The 20,283-nt window shown below is 32.4% G+C and overlaps 3 protein-coding genes across 3 annotated transcripts; 1 reads left to right on the top strand and 2 right to left on the bottom strand.

Moving 5' to 3' along the window:
* Positions 1–59: 59 nt before the first annotated feature.
* Positions 60–5,538, bottom strand: LOC102579737 (ubiquitin-conjugating enzyme E2 7-like). Its single transcript, XM_006345891.2, has 6 exons — positions 5,343–5,538; positions 4,006–4,108; positions 2,919–3,016; positions 2,711–2,811; positions 1,035–1,112; positions 60–382 (listed from the first exon to the last, which is right to left on the bottom strand). The coding sequence occupies exons 1-6, from the start codon at positions 5,389–5,391 to the stop codon at positions 305–307; spliced, it is 507 nt and encodes a 168-aa protein (XP_006345953.1). The 5' UTR covers positions 5,392–5,538; the 3' UTR covers positions 60–304.
* A 3,115-nt stretch (positions 5,539–8,653) lies between these two features.
* LOC102580055 (ubiquitin-conjugating enzyme E2 7-like) lies at positions 8,654–13,830 on the bottom strand. The gene is made up of 6 exons (XM_006345892.2): positions 13,660–13,830; positions 12,955–13,057; positions 11,602–11,699; positions 11,391–11,491; positions 9,553–9,630; positions 8,654–9,034 (listed from the first exon to the last, which is right to left on the bottom strand). Exons 1-6 carry the CDS (start codon positions 13,712–13,714, stop codon positions 8,957–8,959), a joined length of 513 nt encoding a protein of 170 aa, XP_006345954.1. The 5' UTR covers positions 13,715–13,830; the 3' UTR covers positions 8,654–8,956.
* A 4,742-nt stretch (positions 13,831–18,572) lies between these two features.
* Positions 18,573–19,953, top strand: LOC102580380 (uncharacterized). The gene has a single exon (XM_006345893.2). The coding sequence runs from the start codon at positions 19,045–19,047 to the stop codon at positions 19,945–19,947; it is 903 nt and encodes a 300-aa protein (XP_006345955.1). The 5' UTR covers positions 18,573–19,044; the 3' UTR covers positions 19,948–19,953.
* Positions 19,954–20,283: the final 330 nt, after the last annotated feature.

The raw sequence follows: 20,283 nt of genomic DNA on the forward strand, positions 1-20,283 counted from the left end.
AGCATAACAAACATAGTAACAAAGTCAAATTTTCATGAAACAAGTAATCAGTTCTCTAATAATAAGAAGAAAAGATTCATTTTAGCATATTTCTGAGATGTACATTATGCAGTTAAACAACTTTAGAGCTATAAAATAAATCTTACTTACTGGCAAGAACCTCAAAAACTAAGTTTTAACAAAAAAAATGTAAACAACGATCGAACTTGCAAGACGAAAGGCGTAATGATACAGAAAGGTATGACCTTGACAGCGATTCTACATTTGTATCGATCAACAGTTGATGACGCGAAAGAAGTTTGTTTTACATCATTTCTTGGGACCGTCTTACACAACGACTAACCTTTTTCTTGAATTCATCTCTATTGTCTCTCCATTCCTTCTGCAATATGACAGAAAAAAGAGACGTGAATAAGGGCGTTATAACAAAAGAAGAAAAACCAAATAACAGGCACATGCTGGCCATGGTCGTCTCTCCTGATATTAGTTTGAACACTCAAATTAGGATTTGGCATCGGATAAAGTCTCGATGGCACGAGAACTATCCATCCTTAGAGTTGAAAAGGGAAACACAAGAAACACTGTAAAAAGACCTTAGAGGTTCAGAAGAAGAGAATATTAATGATCTTCTTCAATGAACTTCAAATGATATGACCCTAATCAGTTTTTCTAATAATTGCGATGTCCGGGCCAAATTGCATGAGCTTCGACTAATTCCACATAGTACCTGCTACATCCCACCAGCGCGAATACAAGATAACTCTATCCATCAAGACTTGAACAGATGAGAAGAAATCACCTAGGACTTTTTACCTCCGCTACCACAAAGGACTATCAAAATTGTTTCATTTCGGCCAATAAGTCCCAATTGCATCATAGGAACCTGATACCTCATGGTGATATTCCCTGGTTTGTTTTGGCGGCGGGGGGGAGTTTCTACATACAGTGTCTACCCTACCCCACACCAGGAGGACGCAATGCAGCACAGTTCAAAGGGAATAAGTGAAAAAGAGTCGATAAATTGGATTACTTACAGCTGCTTCGACATTAGCAGGGGACTCATCATTAGGACTTGAAAGCATTGATATGATGCTCAACATTATGCTCTCCACCTGCATATCATACAACCAGTCAAATTTGATAATAGAGAAGTCTAGTGCTGAAGGAAAAATAGCATACAACAAATGAACTTCAGCCGAACAATCAAGAGCATCGATATCAAAGGATACACCGTCCCAACCTCGAAAAATATAGAGAAGTACAAAAAAGGACATTTTCTTGATCAAGAATTGGTACACAGAATGTAAAGGAGAGAAACATAAAAGGTAATAGTTGTCAAAGGTCATGAATTACATCGATTTGAACCACTGACACGAGGATTTCCAGTCCTTTGCTCTAGACAGCTGAGCTACCTGAACCACTTTCCTAAGGTAAGTTTTATTCATCAAAAAACGCCTGGATCGTTACCACGGCGCTCGCTCACCCGTTCGTTAATCCTACTTGACCCGTGGAACTCTCTTTTATAATTTGACACATAAAAACACAACCATTTAAACGAGGGATTACCACAAGCTCATATAGATAGCATAATTTATGCATTGTTTGGATCAGTCATAAGCAGTCAAACCTGCCAAAAGTGTCTTTTTCAATTTTGCTCTGGCTGAATCACGAATGTCTCGCACAAGTCATTTCAGAAATAAGAGGAAAGAAACACAGCTAGGTGTAAAATAAAAGGAATCATTACTACGATGTAACTAGAACAGAGGTATCTTTAATGATGTCGAGGGTAAGAGACATGCAAAATTCGCATGGATTCCGATTTAAGAAGTAGTGGTGATTGGTGAGGATCCCGACTGTCTTTGGTTGTTGACTGACTTATACGAGAGAGAGAGCAGGTGTGTGCAAGTGTGTACTGAACTTCATGGCTCTTTGCAAATTTGTCATAATTAGATTCTACCTTCACTAAAGACTAGTACCTTAGGTCAAAATTAAGAAAATATCCATCATAAGAAGATTGTTTAATGTCGACGTGACTCTATTGAACTTGGAAATGCAGTTTTCACCTGCATATGTTGTGTCTTACTATTAACCATGACTGCAATAGCTGTGCGTTACGCAAACATGAAACATGTTACTCTTGACTCTTTAATAATCCAGTTAAAATTTACTGAAAGAGCATTGATTGCAACTAGGTGTCATAAGAAAGCTTCATCAATTAATTTACTGACCTAGAGTTCCAATTTTGACGAAGATATTGATATAGTTAAAGTCGAGTTAAAACCAATTTATTGTTGTTTATACTTTCAAAAAGTTGTCCAACTTGTACTAGTAATCTATGTTGTTCGGACTCTTCAAAAATGTTGTCTCACCTGTATTGGATCCTTAAAAATGAAATACTTTTGGAGGATCCAACATGCACCTATTGACGGTTTTTGAAGAGTCGGAGTAACGTAGCTAGTAATTGGATATTTTTCTAGTTGTAGGACACCAGTCACTTTTGGAATTACTACTATAGATCTAATAATATTACGGTAGATCTTCATTCTCGTAAAGTGAGCTGAACCATGAGATAAGTTTACGAAAACCAACACCATAACCATTTTACCAAAGGAAGTGGGAACATTTAATTTACCAATAAAAAGAAAAAGAAAACGGGAACATCCATTTCATGAATATTCATAGGAAAGAAGACAATAACAGATTTCCATACCGTATGGACGGGAGACCACCGCTCACTAGCAAGCTCATAGCCATTTGGATCATCACCAGGGGGGTGAAGGATTGAGATGCAAACCTTTCCATCAGAGTAAACTGTATATAAAACCAGAATTTCACGATAGAGCCAAAATTAATGAGACGATGGTACAGAAGATCAATAACTTCACTGATTCTCCGAAATATACATGTAGCTTACGTACCATTAGGATGCCAAATCTCCGAGGTAAATTTAACAGTTGGTGGACTGTTGGGATAATTTTGGGGAAAGCTCATGATAGCATTAAAGAAACCCCCGTCACTGCACTTGCAACATTTACACGTGGTTAGGAATTTTTTCCCGACCCAACCTATAGCATAAGTAAACATTGGAAATGACGAAATATCTACTCTTAACTAGAGTCGTCAGCTTATACAACAAAAACTACCTAAACGGAATTATGCATTTCAATTGCCAAACTGCTAACTAAGTCAACCAAGAATGAGCATGAGATTCAGTAATAAACAGTCGGGCCTGGTCACTCCGACCCCCTTTCTGAGGAGGCATCCCTTCTCTTGAAGTTAGGAGGCTATTCTGCCGAGTTCCTTGGACAGAGTCAAGGAGTTTCGTGCCCCTAGGTATTCTATATCTACTCACCAGTGTAAGGATGCTTCTTTCAGTTTCTTAGTAAATAGCAATAATGGGTGAGGCGAACCATAAGAGTTACATCAAACACAGATGAAAGAGTAATAAAAGGTGATCGGAAACTTTGGACAGGAAAAAGTTGATGTATATGATTAAAAACTAGAGACGGTAATGTGCAAAGTTAGTGGCACCTAGTCCCACAAGGAACTTCATAGATTAGTTTGAGACTATGGAGAGTGCAGATTTATTGATTTTTATTTCACACACAACTTCCAGAAAAAGAGCAACATAGTCGATAGAGAGTTCACCCTGGGAAAAGTTGGGTGCAAGGTTCTATACATTACAACAACAACGACGAAAAAACTACGCCTCAATCCCAAACAAGTCAAGGTTGGCTTATGAATCCACACTTCTTCATTTAAGCTCATTTCATTTCATCATCATACTAAATAAGTTTCTAAATATTACCAGATAAAAAATGTATCTGATAAGAAGCTCATTAGTAATTCAAAGCTCCAGAACCGAGCAACATAAAAACACTATAGCCTACTGCACAGATCACAAGCGCCAAATTTTCATAAACATATAAGAAAACACAAACTTATTCAATAGAGATCAAATCAAAAGAGAAAAAAAATCTTTAAGCTAATCAAGTGAAGACTCACTATAAAGTTTCCGGCGGTCCAATAATGGTGACACTCCATTCAAATAAGTTGATTTCATCAACCAAACCAGCTGAAAATCCATCAACTGGTTTTTTACATAGATCTGAAAGTGGAAAAAACAAGGATCTTTACATTCAAATTAAAGAAAACAACAAACTTTAACAACACCCAATTAAGCAAAGAGTCCACAGAATGAATATGACTAGAAAAAGCAAGGATCTTTACACTCAAATTTAAGGAAACGATAATAATAAAGAACACCCAATTAAGCAAACAGTCCATAAACTGAATATGACTTCCCAAAAAAAGCAATGATCTTCACTTTCAAATTAAGCAAACAGACCAAAGAATGAAGTGTAAGTACCAAAAAAACAAAAAAGCAAGGATCTTTACATTCAAATAAAAGGAAACAACAAATATCGAGAACACCCAATTAAGCAAACAGATCATAGAATGTAAAGATGGTCTATCAAGAACGTAGAGGAGGAAGGACGGGCAGTTGGTCAGATCTAGTATGGATCGTTCCCTATGAGTACAGAAAAAGTGAAAAGCAAGGATCTTTACATTCAAATTGAAGGAAACAACAAAAACCAAGAACACCCAATCAAGCAAACAGTCCATAGAGTGCATATGAATACAAGGAGAAGTAATAAAGCAAGGAGATCTTTACATTCAAATGAAAGAAAACAACAAAAATCAAGAACACCCAATTAAGCAAACAGTCCATAGATTGAATATGCATACACAAAAAGTGAAAAAAGCAAGGATTTTTACATTCAAATCAAAGGAAACAACAAAAATCAAGAACCCCCAATCAAGCAAACAGTCCATAGATTGAATATGCATACAAGAAAAAGCAAAAAAGCAAGGATCTTTACATTCAAATTAAAGGAAACAACAAAAATCAAGAACCCGCAATCAAGCAAACAGTCCATAGATTGAATATGCATACAAGAAAAAAGTAAAAAAGCAAGGATCTTTACATTCAAATTAAAGGAAACAACAAAAATCAAGAACCCCCAATCAAGCAAACAGTCCATAGAATGATATGAGTACACAAAAAGCAAAAAAGCATGGATCTTTACATTCAAATTGAAGGAAACAACAAAAATCAAGAACACCCAAATAAACAAGTTTGAATATGCATACAAGAAAAAGTAAAAAAAGCAAGGATCTTTACATTCAAATTAAAGGAAACAACACAAATCAAGAACACCCAATGAAGCAAACAGTTCATAGAATGAATATCAACAAACAAAAAATGAAAAAGCAAGGATCTTTACATTCAAATAAAAGAACAACAACAAAATACTATGAGTAAGAAAGAAAAAACATACCTTTGAGTTGTTTCTGAAGTAGGAGACTAGCTTGAGAAGCTGAAGCCATTATACTTCAGAGAGATTCTTGGCAAAGAAATCAAAAAACAGAATCAGTAGATTTATACAAACTATTCAAATCCCTGCAGAGGTTTCAATTTAGAAGTCAAATAAGTACTCTTTTAGACCAAACAAAGAAAGGCTGCAAGGGAGGCTTAAATATCTTTAGTTCTTTGAGTTAAATATGAAATCCCTCACTACAAAAGTGCTTCTATCAAATATGTTATAGAATATTCGAAATTAAGACTTGTGATTAAAAGATAATCTTATTTGTTGCACTAAATTTTTTGGTAGTATGATCAAGAGATTGTTATTTGTGTAGAGACGAATTTAAAATTTTAACTTCATCTACTTAATTGAATTTGAAATTTATTGTTGAGTGATATTCCTAGTTTTGGTTAGACTTGTTATTTGTTTTTGCATTCATAATATCATAGTTTAGTCTATCTTAATTCTTAATTATTCTCGAGTTGAATGTGAAATTCCTTAATATAGAAATGTTACCTATTAAATATTTTATTATATCAAAGCTTGAAATTGAGACTTCAGATTAAGAAGTAATCTCATTCGTTGCATTAAATATTTTGGTTGTATGATCAAGAGATTGCTATATGTGTAAAGAGACGGATTCAAGATTTTAACTTTATATATTTTGATTGAGATTTATTATTATATTTAATCTACTTAACTAACTTTGGAATTTATTATTTGTGTTTATTGTTGAAAAGTTATGCGTCGGGTTCGATGTAAATATAGAAAATTAATTCTTTATTATAATTTTGAGTGATTCTCATAGTTTTGGTTAGACATGATATTTATTTTGATATCATACTATCATAGTCAAGTCTATCTTATTTTTTAATCATTCTCAAGTTAAATATGAAATTCCTCAATACATAAGTGCTCCTTACCAAATATTTTATCATACTCGAGGTTCAAAATTATAAATTCTGAAATTATAATTGAATTTAAATTTTAAATGTTATTCCATCTCCCGAAATCCAAATTAGCACCAATAAAAATATTTTAATTCATCGTAGTCGAGTGAACTTGAAACAAGCTACCTCTTAACTATTTTATGGCCTATCTTCATCTAAGTGAGTCTTAGCCTTTTGAATCGTCTTTTATATTTTTAAGTGATAATGCTAAAGATATTTATAACAATTATTCAATAGAATAATCAAAATATGAAAATTGATGTACACGTCACGTTAAAAAGGATTAGAGATAATGTATATATCTTTAATTGGTATTTAGGACCACCATAATCAACATTTTTTAATGTGTTTAAGTTACTATATTAAGATAAGTCTCGATAGTTCAAAAGCTAAAAAACAAAAAAGAAAATAAATAATAAAAACCCCTTTACATCATTTCAATTAGTTTCAAATTTCAATTCAAACGCATTATTTATTAAAAAATAGAGAAAAACTCCAATCAAAATGTTTAAAATCTTTTAGATGGTTTTCTTAATAAAGATATTTATTAAAATTCATATTTTTATTTTAACATTGCCGGTATTGAAACGTGCATGACTAGAGGCGGATGGAGCATATAGTTAATGGTTAAACTTGATTCGATATTTGATATAGATCATATATAGATATATATACATGTGAGATTTTATTAAAAGTTAAAAAGAACATGATAAGTCATAAACTCACGATAATTACGAATATAACGAGTTCAGCAGTAAAATCTTAAAAGTAAATTTTGAATTCATCGTCACGTACAATAGCCGTAAAATAGGATGGTCCAAAGAACCAAATTCTTGCTATCTTCATGTGTCATATAAATATGCACCTTTATGTTAGAACATTGCCTTTATTCCACTCTTTAAAAATTATAAAATGAAGATATTTTAAAATTTAACTTATATATTCTGATGCAATAATTCATTTGTCAGTAACATATCATGGCTAGTTAAACACATTATCTATTGAAAAATTATATGAAACATATAAGAAAATGTATGGTATATAACTATATATACGTCAAAAATTAATTTATGATATACTAAATGGACCATCTCTAATAAAATTTATGGTTTTGTCACTAAGAAATATATTCCGATATTGCAATAAGTTCTTTCTTGTATACCATTTTTTCTTTCTGATTTTTCATTCGATGTCCGATATCATATTGTGGTTCAAGTAAATTTGAATTTGTGTACTACATAACCCATTATTGACGATGAAGCTGCTCCCAAAAGGTTTTTTTTTTTTCATTTTTAAAAGCTCAAATTCAAAACCTTTGATTAAAAAAAAAAAATTTCGATCATCTCATCACAACCGATGTTATTCTTTTTTTGTATACCTAAAAAAATTAAGGTGAATCATATTAAAAAATATACTAAGATGCAAAGAACCATATTACTCTCTATTATATGTGACCCAAAATTAAAGTGTATATTCTTTTAGTATATTGTTGCATAAATGAGGATCGTTGTGACCAGCTTCAGATATTTAAGTAAAATTTATACAAAAACTTCGATTATTTTGTCTAAAATTTGATTTACCTATATCTTTGAAGTTAATTCTATAGACTTTAAAAATTCATAAATTTTGGTTATGCTTTAAATAAGAATCCTCAAATTGGCTATTTATGCACTTTCCCCTGGAAAATGACATATAGTGCAAATATACACACATAAAGCTATGAGCCTTTAAAAATGGTAACAAGCCCATTACCTATGTGGCCCATATCAATGATAAGACAACATTAAAGGCCCATTTGATGAAATTGACATCGGTGGGGGCACGTTTTGCTTTTCAAATTGATTGATCTTTATTTTTTGCTTTTTAGCAATCGAAGTTATGTCTAGTGGGACATACGTTCTTTAAAAATTGAAATGATGCCTGACAACCTAAGCATAACTTGTGGAATATTATAATACAAAAATATAAACTTATGCCTCACAAGAAAATGGTTAGTTATATGGGGCATAAATTAAAGAACATCAAAAGTACAATGATCCCAAATTGGCTATTTTTGAAGAGTCCGAACAATATAAGTCCTCTTTATATAAGCTGACACGAAAAATATTTCACATCACGAAAATATGCAATGTCTGCTAATGTTTATTACACACCACGAAAACAAATCGCTAATTTCTGGTGAAACCTTTAACAATGAGTCAAATTTTCAACGACATACCTAAGTATAATCCCACAAAATGAAGTCAAGGAAGGGTAAGGTCTAAGTGGAGAGGTTATTTCTAGTAGACCCTCAACTCGACGGAAAAAAGTCCCAAAAAAAAGAATAAACGGAAGTGAAACAATAACTACAACAAATTAATATGATAATCGAAGTATAAGAAAGATTCATTTCGCTCATTTCTGAGATGTACATTAACATCTACTAGACTACAAAGGAAAATACAGACAATGTGAGACCAGCAGTAAACATCTTTAGAGCTATGAAATAATGAACCTCAAAACTTAGGTTATAACAAAAAATGCAAAACAATGACCGAATTCGCGGAACGAAAAGGCATAATAATACAGAGAGGTATGACCTTGACAAGCAATTCTACATTTGTATCAATCGACAGCTGATGACGAAAGAAGTTAGTTTTACGTCATTTCTTGGGACCGTCTTACACAACGACTAACCTTTTTCTTGAATTCATCTCTGTTGTCTCTCCATTCCTTCTGCAATATGCCAGAAAGAGACGTATAAAAGAAGGCGTTAGAAGGTGATAACAGCAGAATTAGGATTTGGCATCGGACAAATTCTCGTGTAAATTCGTGGCACGAGATCTATCCATCCTTAGAGTTGAAAAGGGAAACATTGTAAGTTCATTTGGAGCTATTAGAGCATAATCCACTTTCGGGGGAATATGAGTCGAAGCAATAACAAGAATATTTCAAGTAGAACATCTTTCACAATTCCCGAAGAGATGGTTTCAGAGTACGGTTAACCAATCAATTAATGGTAAATTGGATTGAATTTTGTTGTTTTTTCCCTTCAGTACCTCGATGTGACATGACGTTAAAAGGGGTTCAAGAATCAAATTTCCTTTTCTAAGGACTAAAATCACTCATTTTGGCCTTTTGACCCCATATGGTAAGGTGAATCTCGGAAGTTATACCCACACCAGGAGGACGCAACACAGCGCAGTTCAGAGGGAATAAGTGGGGAAAAAAAGTCCATAAATTGGATTACTTACAGCTGCTTCGACATTAGCTGGAGACTCATCATTAGGACTTGAAAGCATTGATATGATGCTCAACATTATGCTCTCCACCTGCATATCGTATAGCCAGTCAAATTTTTATCATAGAGAAGAAGTGTGTTTGAAGGAAAAATAACATACAACAAATGAACACCGAACAATCAGGAGCAACAATCATAAGAGAAACACCATCGAACACGGAAGTGTAAGGAAGAGAAGCAAACAAGGTAATAGTTATCAAAAGCTCGTGAATTGCATCGCTTTCCTATTTGATCCATGCGACACTATCAAATGTAATTTCCCATATCAAGACACACCCATTTAAAAGAGGGGATCATCATATACCCATATAGAGAGATGTTAAAGGTATACAACATCAAAGAAGGAATTTCTGAAAGAAACAAGATTCTAAATGCCCACCACAATAGGAAAAGGCCAAATACATGGAAGTCGCCTAAAGTTTCCCCGTATATTCATTTAGACACCTCAAATGAGATTGTTTCCAATTAGACACCTAATGTATGTTCCAAATGTGCCTATTAGCCCCTCAGTGACAACCATTCAAAAACATAAGGGGTTGAAGGTTAGCTCACTCGGTGAACTTCCCCGCCTTCCACAATTGAGGTGTGTGTAGGATCCCCTTCCCATCCACCTCCACTTCCCGATGTAACACAAAAAAGCATGTTTAGTTCACATGCGAGTTATGTGGCGAAGTGGCGAAGTGACGAATGAAACAAAGCGATGCAGCCTTTAGGCTCAAATAATAGGTAAAAAAGAGTTCTGAGCTACGAAAAAAGTGAAAACAACAAATTATTTTACAGAATTAATCTGATTCTTATGTCTAGTTTGTTAAAAGAAATAGACCAAGTTGTCTAGCCAACTATAAAACCTTTGTGGATGAGTTAGAAATAAAAAGGTGTGCTAACTGAATCGCATCAAATAGCACAACTCATGAGCTGTTGGATAGGTCAGATATAGTCAAACCTGGCAAAAAGTGTCTCTTTAGAATTATCCTCGGGTTGAATCACGTATGGTTTCACAGAAGATATTTTACAAATAAGAGGAAAGAAAACAGGTCGGTATGGCAGTGGTCTTCCAGTTACAATATTACCAAACGTTATATGAAAATAGGAGGAATCACTCCTATGATGTAACTAGTGATTAATTTATTGACCTATATTCCAATTTTGACACAGATGTTGAGATAGTTAAAGTCAAGTTTAAACCAATACATTGTTGTTTTCAATTTCAAAAAAAGTTGTCCAACTTGTACTAGTAAGTGGATATTTTTCTAGTTGTTGGACACCAGTCACTTTTGGAATTGCTACTATAGATCTACACTAATATTACCATAGATCTTCACTCCCGTAAAGTGAGCTGAACCACGAGATAAGTTTACCTATTTTACTAATAAAAAGGAAAAGAAGGCGGAAACATTTATTTCGTGTACATACATAGAAAGAAGACAATGAACATGCTGTTACTTCAAAATATGGACTTAAAGACGAGGTGATCCAAAATTCCATGAGATTCTGAATTGGAGAAGTACCAGAAGTTTCGAGATAGTTGAAAATTAAATGCAGTATCATAGAAGAGAAGACCAGCCATATAGTACAAAATAATATCGCAGAAATTGAGATCCTAGGTCCTCAAGATCTATGTTGCCCGGACTCTTCAAAAGTACCGCTAGGTGAGTGTCGGATCCTCCCAAAAGTAGTGTTTTTTAAAAGAATCCGATACGGGTGCAAGTTGCGACAATATTTTGGAGAGTCAAAGCAACATAGCTCAAGATTATTTTCTTTGGTAATTGAAATAATAACAGGTTTCCATACCGTATGGACGGGAGACCAACGCTCACTAGCAAGCTCGTAACCATTTGGATCATCACCAGGGGGGTGAAGAATTGAGATGCAGACCTTTCCATCAGAGTAAACTGTATATCGAACCAGAATTTCGCGATAGAGCCAAAAATAATGAGACGATGATGGTACTGAAGATCAATCACTTCACTAATTCTCCGAAATATATGTGTAGCTTACGTACCATTAGGATGCCAAACCTCTGAGGTAAATTTAACCGTAGGCGGACTGTTGGGATAATTTTGAGGAAAGCTCATGATAGCATTAAAGAAACCCCCCTCACTGCAGTTGCAACAATTACACAAAGTTAGGATTTTTTTTTTCCAACCCAACCTAATGCATAAGTAAACATTGGAAATGACGAAATATGTACTCTTAACTAAAGTCATCAACTTAAACAACAAAAACTACCTAAAGGGAAATATGCATAACGATTGCTAAGCTGCAAAGTCAACCAAGAATGAGCATGAGTTTCTGTTTAAACAGTTGGGCCTGGTCACTCCAACCCCCTTTCTGAGGAGACACCCCTTCTCCTGAAATTAGACAGCTATTATGCCGAGTTCCTTGAAGAGAGTCTCGTGCCCCTAAGTATTCTATATCTACCTACCTGTGTACGATGCTTCTTAGCAAATAGCAAGAATGGGTGAGGCGAACAATAAGAGTTGCATCAAACACAGATGAAAGAGTAATAAAAGGTTATCGGAATCTTTGGACGGGGAAAAAGTCGATGAATATGATTAAAAACCAGAGACAGGGTAATGTGCAAAGTTAGTGGCACCTAGATTTATTGATTTTTATTTCACAGAAAACTTTCAGGTGAAGAGGAACACAGCTGATAGAGAGTTCACCATCGGGAAAAGTTGGACGCAAGGTTCTAAACATTACAACAACTACGCCTCAATCAAACAGGTCAGGGTTGGCTATATGAATACCCACTTCTTCATTTAAGCTCATTTCATTTCGTCATCACACTAAATAAGTTTCTAATGATCGATAGAGAGTTCACCCTTGGGAAAAGTTGGACGCAAGGTCCTAAACATTACAAAAACAACTACGCCTCAATCCCAAATAAGTCGGGGTCGGCTTTATGAATCCCCACTTCTTCATTTTAGCTCATTTCATTTCATCACCATACTGAATAAGTTTCTAAATATTAACACATAAAAACTGTATCTGATATTAATTAAAAAAACTGTATCTAATCCAAAGCTCCAGAACCGAGCAACATAAAAACGCTATACCCTAGGCGCAAAATTACAACTTCTCCTGTACATTAAGCCCTACTATAACTCACAAAACTTATCAGACCTTACACCATGGTGTTTTTATTAGAATTACAGCATCCACTGAAGCAGAAAACAATTCAAGACCCAAATTTTTCATAAACGTATAAGAAAACACAAACTTATTCAATCAAACATACATCAAATCAAAGACAAAAATCCATCAGCAACCAAACAAATTGAAAAAACCAAAGAACTTTAACATCAAATCAAAAGAAAAAAAGATCTTTAAACTAATACAAGTAAAGACTCACTATAAAGTTTCTGGGGGTCCAATAATGGTGACACTCCATTCGAATAAGTTGCTTTCATCAACCAAACCAGCTGAAAATCCATCAACTGGTTTTTTACAGAGATCTGAAAATGAAACAATAATAATTACAAACACCCAATTAAGCAAACAGTCCATAGAATGAAATACAAGTACCAAAATAAAGGAGAAAAAAAATCATACATTGGAGTTGTTTCTGAAGTAACAAGGATCTTTACATTCAAATGAAAGGAAACAACAAAAATCAAGAACACCCAATTAAGCAAACAGTCCATAGAATGAATAAGTACAAAACACAAGAAAAAGCAAGGATCTTTACATTCAAATTAAAGAAACCAATAAGAATCAAGAACACCCAATTAAGTAAACAGTCCATAAAATGAATATGAGCGCAAAATGAAGAAAAAGCAAGGATCTCAACAATAAGAATCAAGAACACCCAATTAAGCAAACAGTCAATATAATGAATTATGAGTACAAAAATATGAAAAAGCAAAGATCTTTACATACAAATTAAAGTAAACAACAAAAATCAAGAACACCCAATTAAGCAAACAGTCCATATAATGAATTATGAGTACAAAATTATGAAAAAGCAAGGATCTTTACATTCAAATTAAAGGAAACAACAAAAATCTAAAACACCCTTTGAGTTGAGTAACAAAAAGAGTGGCAAAAAACTCAATACCTTTGAGCTGTTTCTGAAGTAGAAGACTAGCTTGAGAAGGAGAAGCTGAAGCCATAAACAACTTTATAGTGAGTTAGAGGAGATTGAAGATTGAGATTATGGAGAGCAGTGCAAAGGCAAATTTTGTGGATGAGATTGGATTTGAGGAGTTTTTTTTTTTTCAATTGTTATTAACAGATTGAAAACATAATAATGTAGAACATTAGAGTGGTCCTACATATTATTTTTTTTTCACTCGAGCTCCAATATTTGTAATTTTGTATTAGAGTTGACTAATTTAAATTTGCGTAGGATAGGGCTCATATGATAAAAGTGTTTTCTATCAAAAAAAAATAAAATTCTATCTTGAACTTGAACTCAAGACATCTAGTAATCTCATCTACTACATCTTGATGGTATAATCAAGAGGTTGCCACCTTGATAGGAAAACAGATTCAAGATTTTAACTTTATATATTTTCATTGAGAATTTTTACTATATTTAATCTACTTGATTAAATTTGAAATTTGTTGTTTCTATTTATTGTTGAAGTTTCACGTTAAGTGGAGATAGAAAATTAATCTTTTGATATGATTTTAAGTGATCCACATAATTCTCAGAGTTGAATTAGACTTAATATATTTGTTTTTGTATCATGATATTATATTCAAGTTCATATTAATTCATCAGTGAAATTTCTCTAATTTATCTCTTATTTGTTTAGCATATGATTATTTTATTTGTTTCTCTCGCAACTTAAAAATCTTTTAGATTATGATTTAAGAATTCCTTTTAAATAAATTTAAAAACTTGTAAGAAAATATTAATAACATAATTTTAAATTTTATAAGTAATAACAAATGTTAGACGATCAATAATTTAATATATTATCTATAAAATTTAACAATATACGAGCAATATGTGTCAAGAAAACTTTTGATCACTCTCTGATTTATACACACCACTCTTTAAAGTTATAAAATGAAGCTTTTTTTTTTAAACTTCTATGTTTTGGTGCAATAAATACACTCGTGAGTAATGTAGCCACATAAAATAAAGAGTGATTAATTGAACATATTCTCCATCGAAAAATTATATGAAACATATACAAAAATATATGGTATATATACATCAAAAATTACTTTATGTATTAAATTGAACGCCTTCAATGAAATTTATGTTTATCGTTAATAAACATATTCTAATATTGTAATCAACACTTTCTTGTATATTTTTTTTCTTTTTGATTTTTCATTCAGTATTTAATATTATATTGTGATTCAATAATTTGAATTTGCATATTGCATGGTCTATTATGAAGGGCGAAGCTCCAAAAAAGATTTTCTCATTTTTAAAGACTCAAATTCAAAATCGCTGATTACAAATAAAGAAATTCTCTTTCTTGTGGTATACCTAACCTAAGGAAAGTGAATTCATCATATTTAGAAATAGACTAAGATGCAAAGGACCATACTATATTAAACTTGGACCATATGTGACCCAAAATTAAAGTGTCTATATTCTTTTAGTATATTGTTGCATAAATGATTCCATTTCTCTTCTTTTGAGTTTCCTTAATTTAAAGAAATAATTAAAAAAAATTAAAAAGTTGAGCTAGGTCCTCTCTTTTTTCTTCGTTTTTAAATTTTTTTGTATCCAGTCAAACTAGTTGAGTGAAGCTAACTACTTGGGGGCCTTTTGTGTTGATTTGAGAAGGGTTCGATCAAGATTTGAAGTCGTAAAAAAAAAGGGTGTTATAACCAACTTCAGATATTTGAGTAAAATTTATACAAAAACTTCAATTATTTTGTCTGAAATTTAATTTTGACAAAACATTGTTAATTCTAAAATGAATAGATTTACGAAAATTCATGAATTTGATTATGCTTTAAATAAGAATCCTCAAATTGGCTATTTGTGCACTATTAGTGCAAATATGCACACATAAAACTCTGGGCCCATCAAGATTCCTGGCCCTGGTGATAAGCCTATTACATATGAGGCCCATATCAATGATAAGACAAAATTGAAGGCCCATTTTGATGAAATTGACATATGTGGGTCTGATTATTGATAAGACTTTTATTAAAGGCCCACTTTGTTCCCCACTTTGTTCCCCACAAACTTCTTCTTATCCTTTTTTTTTGTCAAAATCATTGGATTCCTCCACTTACACACTTCTTGAAAAAATCGCACGTCTTGTCTTTCAAATGGATTAATCTTTAATTTTTACTCTTTAAATAAGCTAGCTTAGTGAGACATACGCTCTTTAAAAACTGAAGTCACGTCTGATTATAACTTATGAGATACTATAATACGAAAACATAAACTTATAACGAGGGGTATAAATTAAAAACCAATATAAATAAGGACAAAAGTGTAAATGACCCTTGATTAAGAGGATGTCTTACAAAAATGATATAAGAGGGCCCAAACTAAAGCCCCATCCAAGTCTATTTATACTCGGAAATAGCGGTCACTAGCCACTTTTCGATTATATATTTTTTTTAAATAGTAAGTAATTGCATATTTTTTCTTTTGTGTGATTCAAAATTCTACAACGATGGCTATAAAGTGATTGTTTGTGAATTTTACTCGTCAAGTGAGTTAGAGAATTTTTTTGAAAATGACAATTTTTTGATGATTTCATCTATTAGGATTGAGTTGCGAAAACTTCCGAATAGGTATCTTAATGGATTTTTTCTAGTTAAAAGTTTATACATTGATTTTGATTCTAAGGACAACATGCTTGATCCCGCTTATATAAAATCAAATCAATAGGTTCTAAGAATAAATAGACAACAAGATGGCGGTCGAAAACTTTCCTTGAATTATTACATCGGCATAAACATGATATTAATTAATCTATGTCATAATAAAAAGTATGAACATTTTAGGCTAACCAAATTGAAACTAAAACAAAGGCCAATTAAAGTATAAATTAAAACGTATTGTTGGGGTTGAAAGTTGAAAGGTTAGTGCACGTGAAAATGTTGTTCATAAGCCAATGTCATGCATATGCAAACAAAATAAGCATCGATATGAGTCGTATTAAGATGATTGAAATCTTTATATTTTTAACTGTGGAGGTTGAAAGTTGAAAGGTTAGTGCACGTGAAATGAGTCGTGGTAAGATGATTGAGATCTCTATATTTTAGATTAAAAGTCGTGAATTTGAATTTTTCAGAAATGATTCTTTTTTGTTGTTGAAAGCGTTATCTTGAAAAATGAACCTTACAATATACGAATTTAAATTTAATCGAGTCTGGATATAAATATCGAACAAAATAAGGTATAAATAGGAATGAAAAACAGCTGGATTATATGTCCCATTTTAATGAGTGTTATAAATGGTGCAACACTTAAGTAAAAGACCCCTACCAAAAGTAGTTTATGTTAGGTCTAGTAGATTTAGAAATAGGGTTTTTACCCAAATAATTGACCGTTTATTTTTCCTAATCGATATACATAGATTCTTGACTAAATATATATCATACCTATATTATATATTTGTTATTTTTTTTAGTCTAAGCAATTAGGTGATCGATCGAGCAACTATTTAGGTGAATTATTCTTTGAAAGAAACAGATAATTCGTGATATTGAGTTATTTCAATGAAAGTATATAATTAATAACGGTATATTTTCAAGGCATGTCCCACGAAAAGAAGAAGAAGAAGGGAGCTACGTTTGAGTTAATTAAAGTTAGAGATGGATAACATTTCATAGCTAATTAACTTGCAACAGTATTATAGGTTGATGACAAATTTTGTTCTTCGTTAATTTTTTTTTTTTAATGATAAAACTATCCTCACATATACAAGATATGTATATTCTTGTAAATTCCCTTTTAGATAGAACCCAATAAAGAAAACATTGTTCCCCACTTTACTATTATCATCCTTCTCTACCCCATTTTTAAATTTTCAAGTATAGTATATGTTATATTTGCTATACAAGTTGAACATTTGTCAAAAACCCTAGCATTCTTGCCTATAACTTAACCTCATCATTTTTTTCAAACACTAGGTAAATGAACTAGAATAGCTACTCCCAATTAAAAGTGTGGCGTGAGTATAAGTATTTCTCCATTCTTATTAAAAGTTTCGATTTTGAGTTGAGAATGAAATCATCTTTAACGGCAATCGTTTTACCTTTAAAGCAAAAATTTTCAATATAAATTTAAATTAATTGAATTTCAAAACATATATCGAGCGAAAAACAAAAGAAAACAAAGAAAGAAGGATAAGGAAAAGGAGGGGTAAACAAAATGGCAAAAGGAAAGGGGAAGAAAGAGAGACTATTGATGAAAGATAGGACACTTTTCTAAGTGAGCTCATGTGAACATCTCTAGAGAGATGTGACCTTTATTACTATTATAAAGTATAAATTAGACAAAATTTTCTCAAATTGTACCAAAAAAAAGAGAAACTAGACAATGGTTTTTACCTACTTTTTTTCCTACCCTCTCTCCAATCCTCACTTTATTACTCATTTGAATTAAATGAAGGTGAGATAATGATTAATGAAGTAAGTGATAGTTATGGGAGATTGGAGTTCAAAATTATAATAGAGATAAAGAAATATTAGGTAATCTTTTTAATTTATCTAATTTTTGGCGATAAAGATAAAAAGTTATTTGATGTTGTTCAGATATATGAGGTAGTATATATATTTTGTAGAACAATTTAGATGCGCGCAAACTAGTCCAAAGATCACTCAAATGGAGAGTGCTTACCATTTGAGTAACCCTCTAGTCGATTCTTTAGTTAAGATTTAAGTTAATATAAAAACTAATTAAATAAACACCCTAAATCACCTTTATTAGTTCTCTAATTAGAAAAATAAGTTAATGAGTGTCCACATCTGCTTACTTAGATTCCATGGGTGTTTTAGTAATAAACCTTTGTTGTTTTTCTCTATAACATGTATATATCATCATTCAATAAGTTGATGATCAGCAAAAAGGCAAAATCTTTTCTTGCTTTTTAGTCATTTTCTTTAATTGTTGGTTTGAATTTGTTTTCTTGCTTTCACTATAGTTTCACTAAAGAAAACTAGCTGTCTCCATCTGTTTTTTCTCTCTAAACTAGTTCTTGATTCAAAGCAAAGATCTTGAGGTGAAAGATTGGATTTTTATTTTGTGTCTTTAGTTTCTTGATTTTGGTTCAAATAGATGTAAAAATGAAATCTTTGAGGTGAAAGATTGGATTTTTATTGTGTGTCATTTTAGTTTCTTGATTTTTTGTTCAAATAGATGTAAAGATTGGATTTTTATTTTGTGTCTTTTTAAGTTTCTTGATTTTGGTTCAAATAGATGTAAAAAGATGAAATCTTTGAGGTGAAAGATTGGATTTTTATTTTGTATCTTTTAAGTTTCTTGATTTTGGTTCAAATAGATGTAAAGATGAAATCTTTAAGCTCAGTGGGACTTGCTTTAAGTGTGGTATTTGGTTGTCTTTTGTTAGCTCTTATTGCTGAGCTCTACTACTTGTTATGGTGGAAAAATAGGATTCTTAAAACAAATCTTGAAGATGGTTATAGCAATAGTAGCAAAGCAAGAGAGTTTTGTTATATGTTTTGTGGGAAGCCTTCAACAACTTCTTTGACTCCCACCAATGCTTTAAAATCCCAAGAAATTTGTTCATCTGATACACAATTAGTCCATGAACCAACACAACTTCAACTTGGGTCAAATATGGATTCAAGTAGTGATTTTTGGTTCAAACCCTTTGGAGATGATACGATGGATAATGAGTTTATGGCGCTTTGTGGACCACCAAGATTTTTGTTTACTATCAAAGAGGAAACTAAAGAGGATTTGGAGTCTGAAGATGGTAAATCCAAGAGTAGAAAAGGATCAAGAACTAGAAGTTTGAGTGATTTGTGTCTAAATGTTGAAACTCCTTTTTTAACACCACTTGCTTCACCTTCTTGTTTTACTCCACCTTTAAGTCCTATTGTTATGTCAAAAAATGGTTTCAATTTCAACCCTTTTCTTGAATCAGCAAGTGATGCTGAGTTTAACAAGTTTATAAGGTCTAATTCTTCACCTCCACCAACATTTCAATTCTTGAGGGATGCAGAAGACAAGTTTTGTAGAAGATTTGATCAAAATCTTGAAGTTTCATCAAGTTCAAAGATGTGTAAAGATAATGAGGAGAATAGTGGTCCATTCATTACACTCATTTTCCCTAAGAACAGAGAGGTACAACATGATCAGCATCATGTACAACACTCATCAAGCTCTTCACAAGTACTACCTTTAGCTTCTTCACCTCCAATCCAACAGGTGAACCAACAAGAGTAAATTTTGTTTCATGTTTTATTAGTGTATGAGTTTTAGAGCTTTATTTTGCTTGCATCATCTTGGTGATTTTGGAGGTGAAGTTAATGACTTAAAGCCTAGTCATAGTGCAATATTAGTGGAATTTCTTAATTTTATTTTGCATGACATGATATTTAGAGAGTTACAAAGTGTTAGCAAAACGATTGGTGAATCATAACCATACTTGAAAGTTGACCTTTTAGTCATTTTTAAAGAGTAACGAAGCGTTAGCATAACTAATGATGAATCATAACCTGATACTCGAAAGTTGACCTTTCAATCTGTTTTAGAGTGTAACAAAGTGTTAGTATAACGATC

Source organism: Solanum tuberosum, unplaced genomic scaffold, assembly GCF_000226075.1.
Source record: "Solanum tuberosum cultivar DM 1-3 516 R44 unplaced genomic scaffold, SolTub_3.0 scf00072, whole genome shotgun sequence".
In the NCBI taxonomy this organism is placed as follows: domain Eukaryota; kingdom Viridiplantae; phylum Streptophyta; class Magnoliopsida; order Solanales; family Solanaceae; genus Solanum; species Solanum tuberosum.

What these genes read in the sequence shown, in the direction of transcription:
- LOC102580055 (XM_006345892.2), bottom strand. Translation starts at nt 13,714, where the DNA reads ATGGCTTCAGCTTCTCCTTCTCAAGCTAGTCTTCTACTTCAGAAACAG. An exon ending in AGAGGTTTGGCATCCTAATG is followed by an intron (nt 11,492 to 11,601) that starts GTACGTAAGCTA and finishes TTCGATATACAG; the next exon opens with TTTACTCTGATGGAAAGGTC. An exon ending in GTTGGTCTCCCGTCCATACG is followed by an intron (nt 9,631 to 11,390) that starts GTATGGAAACCT and finishes TACGATATGCAG; the next exon opens with GTGGAGAGCATAATGTTGAG.
- LOC102580380 (XM_006345893.2), top strand. Translation starts at nt 19,045, where the DNA reads ATGAAATCTTTAAGCTCAGTGGGACTTGCTTTAAGTGTGGTATTTGGT.
- LOC102579737 (XM_006345891.2), bottom strand. Translation starts at nt 5,391, where the DNA reads ATGGCTTCAGCTTCTCAAGCTAGTCTCCTACTTCAGAAACAACTCAAA. An exon ending in ACTTCAGAAACAACTCAAAG is followed by an intron (nt 4,109 to 5,342) that starts GTATGTTTTTTC and finishes TTCCACTTTCAG; the next exon opens with ATCTATGTAAAAAACCAGTT. An exon ending in GGAGATTTGGCATCCTAATG is followed by an intron (nt 2,812 to 2,918) that starts GTACGTAAGCTA and finishes TTTTATATACAG; the next exon opens with TTTACTCTGATGGAAAGGTT.